Source organism: Carcharodon carcharias, chromosome 10, assembly GCF_017639515.1.
Source record: "Carcharodon carcharias isolate sCarCar2 chromosome 10, sCarCar2.pri, whole genome shotgun sequence".
Taxonomy (NCBI): domain Eukaryota; kingdom Metazoa; phylum Chordata; class Chondrichthyes; order Lamniformes; family Lamnidae; genus Carcharodon; species Carcharodon carcharias.
Genome location: NC_054476.1, coordinates 40,424,381 through 40,427,440, shown reverse-complemented (window position 1 = coordinate 40,427,440; position 3,060 = coordinate 40,424,381). Strand labels below are relative to the sequence as shown.

The following is a 3,060-nucleotide window of genomic DNA, read 5'->3' as shown; positions in this document are numbered from 1 at the left end:
TTGGCCTGCCCGCCAGCCTTAAGCTTGGACAGGCAGGTCTTTAATTACAAAAACAGAATTACCTGGAAAAACTCAGCAGGTCTGGCAGCATCGGCGGAGAAGAAAAGAGTTGACGTTTCGAGTCCTCATGACCCTTCGACAGAACTTGAGTTCGAGTCCAGGAAAGAGCTGAAATATCGATATTTCAGCTCTTTCCTGGACTCGAACTCAAGTTCTGTCGAAGGGTCATGAGGACTCGAAACGTCAACTCTTTTCTTCTCCGCCGATGCTGCCAGACCTGCTGAGTTTTTCCAGGTAATTCTGTTTTTGTTTTGGATTTCCAGCATCCGCAGTTTTTTTGTTTTTAGGTCTTTAATTACTTTAATTAACCTGTCAATGGCCTCAATTGGCCATTGACATGTCGGCGGGTGGACAGCTGATTTCGCTGTCCACCCACCTTCCTAAAAATTTAAAGGGACCGACATGGTGTTGGGGGTTCCTCCCGACATCATCCGGCATCATTTTCCACTCGGCGACCAGGCCCCGCCCCCAAATCGCCGAGGGGAAAATCCTGGCCTCCAGTTGGAGATGGTCATTGCATGGCACTTATCAGTCACTTATCAGGCCGGTAAAATGTGCAGGATGATGTCAGGAGGGGAGCCTGTCGCCTTCCTGGCACTATGCAATTTTGCCTGCGGCGGCAAATTTGGCAGATTGGCTGCCCACTGGAGAGTAATTGGGTCACTTAAATGGTCAATTAAGGGCCATTGTCTGCCCCTGTGGATATTTTTCCCAAGTTGGGAGGGCATGCCACTGTGAGGGAAGACCACACAGTGACATTTGATGACCTTCTGGCTTGTTCTACAGGGGAGCAGAAGATCCTTATATATTGGTGCTTCTTTGCCCAAGGAGGGGCTTCTTGGTGGCAGTGGCCACCCTCACGGCAATGACGGTGCCAACGCTCAGTGCAACCACACCTCACTGATTACCGGAGCCTGCATAGCGGACACTGTAATCCCCCAACCTCGCTTACATGTCTTTGAGGGCAGCCAGCCTGTTGGGATTGGCCATTCTCAACTTCCTCCAGCTGTCAGGACTCCTCAGCCCGAGGAAAACCAGCCCACAGGTGTTAAATCTAAAAGCTTGCTAAAATTTGAAGCACACAGCCTTATTATAATATTTAAATTATGGACCCACCTCTGGCGAGCAGGTTAGTTGACTGCCCTCCAATCCGCCACCGTTAAAGCTGGAAGTGAGTGTTTGGAGTTGGATTGGGTCAGGTTTCCCATTTTTGACGTTCCCTACTCTCCTCTCCCATCCATCCAGCGGAGTGGGAGGTCGTTAAAATATCAAATTGTCAGATATGAAGTTCAGTTCTTTCCATTGCATTTTTATTTTAAAATTTGAGGATACCTATTCATATTTTGTTTCTTCCCACAGACAATGATCCAAGTTAACACAAACCTAGTCCAGAAGAAAGACACCTGAGTATGAGGAAATGCGGTGGACACGCTCACCAATTCTATCTTAAAACAAAACACCGTAACTGTATACTGGCAAAACTCTGATATTATAATATATATTCCAGGTTTCTGCTGCTAGCCATTGTTTAGGAGGAAACTTTGTGGAATCATTTGGTACAGCATTTCCTCAAACTTTGGAATAGGATTCAACAGAGTTGTTGATGTTTGGATAATCAAACTTCTCTGTATCAGGACTGACAAAATAGAGCGTATTTTCATTGTGCCTAATTGAATGGTTGGCGGCCAAATTTTGATTGAAATGTTTCCTTGAGCTCTTCTGCTGTGCCCTGCTGAAGAATTGTTAGATCGTTATATTTCTGTGCTTTCCCATTGATCCTTTATCAAAAAACAATTATTATTATTTATATGGCAGAGAGCATCTGTTTTTATGTGTTCATGATGTTAACCAGCAATTCGATTCAATACTTACATGGGAAACCAAAGCATTTTGTATAAAAATAATAATTTTGGGGGGTGTGCATTTTAATGTATTCGAATAAGAAAAGTTGGGGAGAGTACATGGATTTTTATAATCATGGCCATTTTACAATATTCATTTTAGGGACCAACTATTCCCCTTGGATATGACTCCAGATGTTTGGAAGCCTTGTGCTAAGATGCCAATTTCTAAAACCTTAATGTTGCATATTTCCAACACAAATTTTAATCACTAGAATCTACAATCTGATGGCAATCATAATTCAGGGACTGATGTTTGGGCCACTATGTTAATAAAGGAATTGAAACACTATAATATAAAGGAATTTAAACATTTTTTGTCATGACTACGTTCCTAGCTTTTACCTTACAGCATCAGTGAAAGAGAATGCTTAGAGATTGATTAGGAGTCACAGCTGAATTCTTACATTTTAACACAGCTGTTGAGATGCCAAGGTGCTCTAATCTTGCAGTTATTTTTGAAAATATTGAACTTCTTGCCATATCACAACTCTGAAATTCAACTTTTTTATTATTCATGTACTATTCATATCACTTGGTTGTTTGTGATTGTGTTATGCAGTTGCATGTGTTCATCCACTTATAACTTTTGTAGAATACTGTTACGACCGAAATGGAAAGAATGCTCTTTCTGTCTCTGTCCTACACAGTTCACAATATGTATCTAAATAATGTTTCCAGCTAATTATACGGCCAAGTATGTGCTTTACCTATTAGCCTCAGGATGACCACTCATGACCAGATTTCTTCAATAAACAACAGAGCTATTAATTTATTTGAAACCAGCCTTATCAATTAGCAATGCAAAGCTTATTAACATACAGTATGAAAAACAAAGTATATTAGTGACTCTTTTTAAATATCCTAACGGACTCACTCACAAGCACACCCACACACACCAAAAAATAATACAGGATTCTGCCAGAGATAAAAAAAATCAGTGGTTTAAGGGGAAAGGCTAGATGGTGGAGTCCCTGAAATGATGTCCAGGTTATATAGTTGATCTCTCAGCACTGTTTGCAAAACACTCGATGACCCTTGCACTGCTTTTCAGGTGGATGCAAGGAATACTTGCAGGTACTCAATTCCAGCATGTAGA

General features: G+C 41.6%; 1 protein-coding gene across 3 annotated transcripts in view; it reads left to right on the top strand.

Moving 5' to 3' along the window:
* LOC121283500 (uncharacterized protein DDB_G0290685-like) overlaps nucleotides 1-2,459 on the top strand; it is a 22,383-nt gene extending 19,924 nt beyond the window's left edge. For all 3 annotated transcript variants that reach the window (XM_041198155.1, XM_041198154.1, XM_041198153.1), the window contains one exon: nucleotides 1,420-2,459. Coding sequence is in view for 1 of the 3 variants with exons in the window: in XM_041198154.1 (XP_041054088.1) it covers nucleotides 1,420-1,436 (17 nt within the window). In the remaining 2 variants the exon portion in view is untranslated. The remainder of the gene's footprint in view (nucleotides 1-1,419) is intronic.
* The last annotated feature ends 601 nt before the right edge of the window (nucleotides 2,460-3,060 follow it).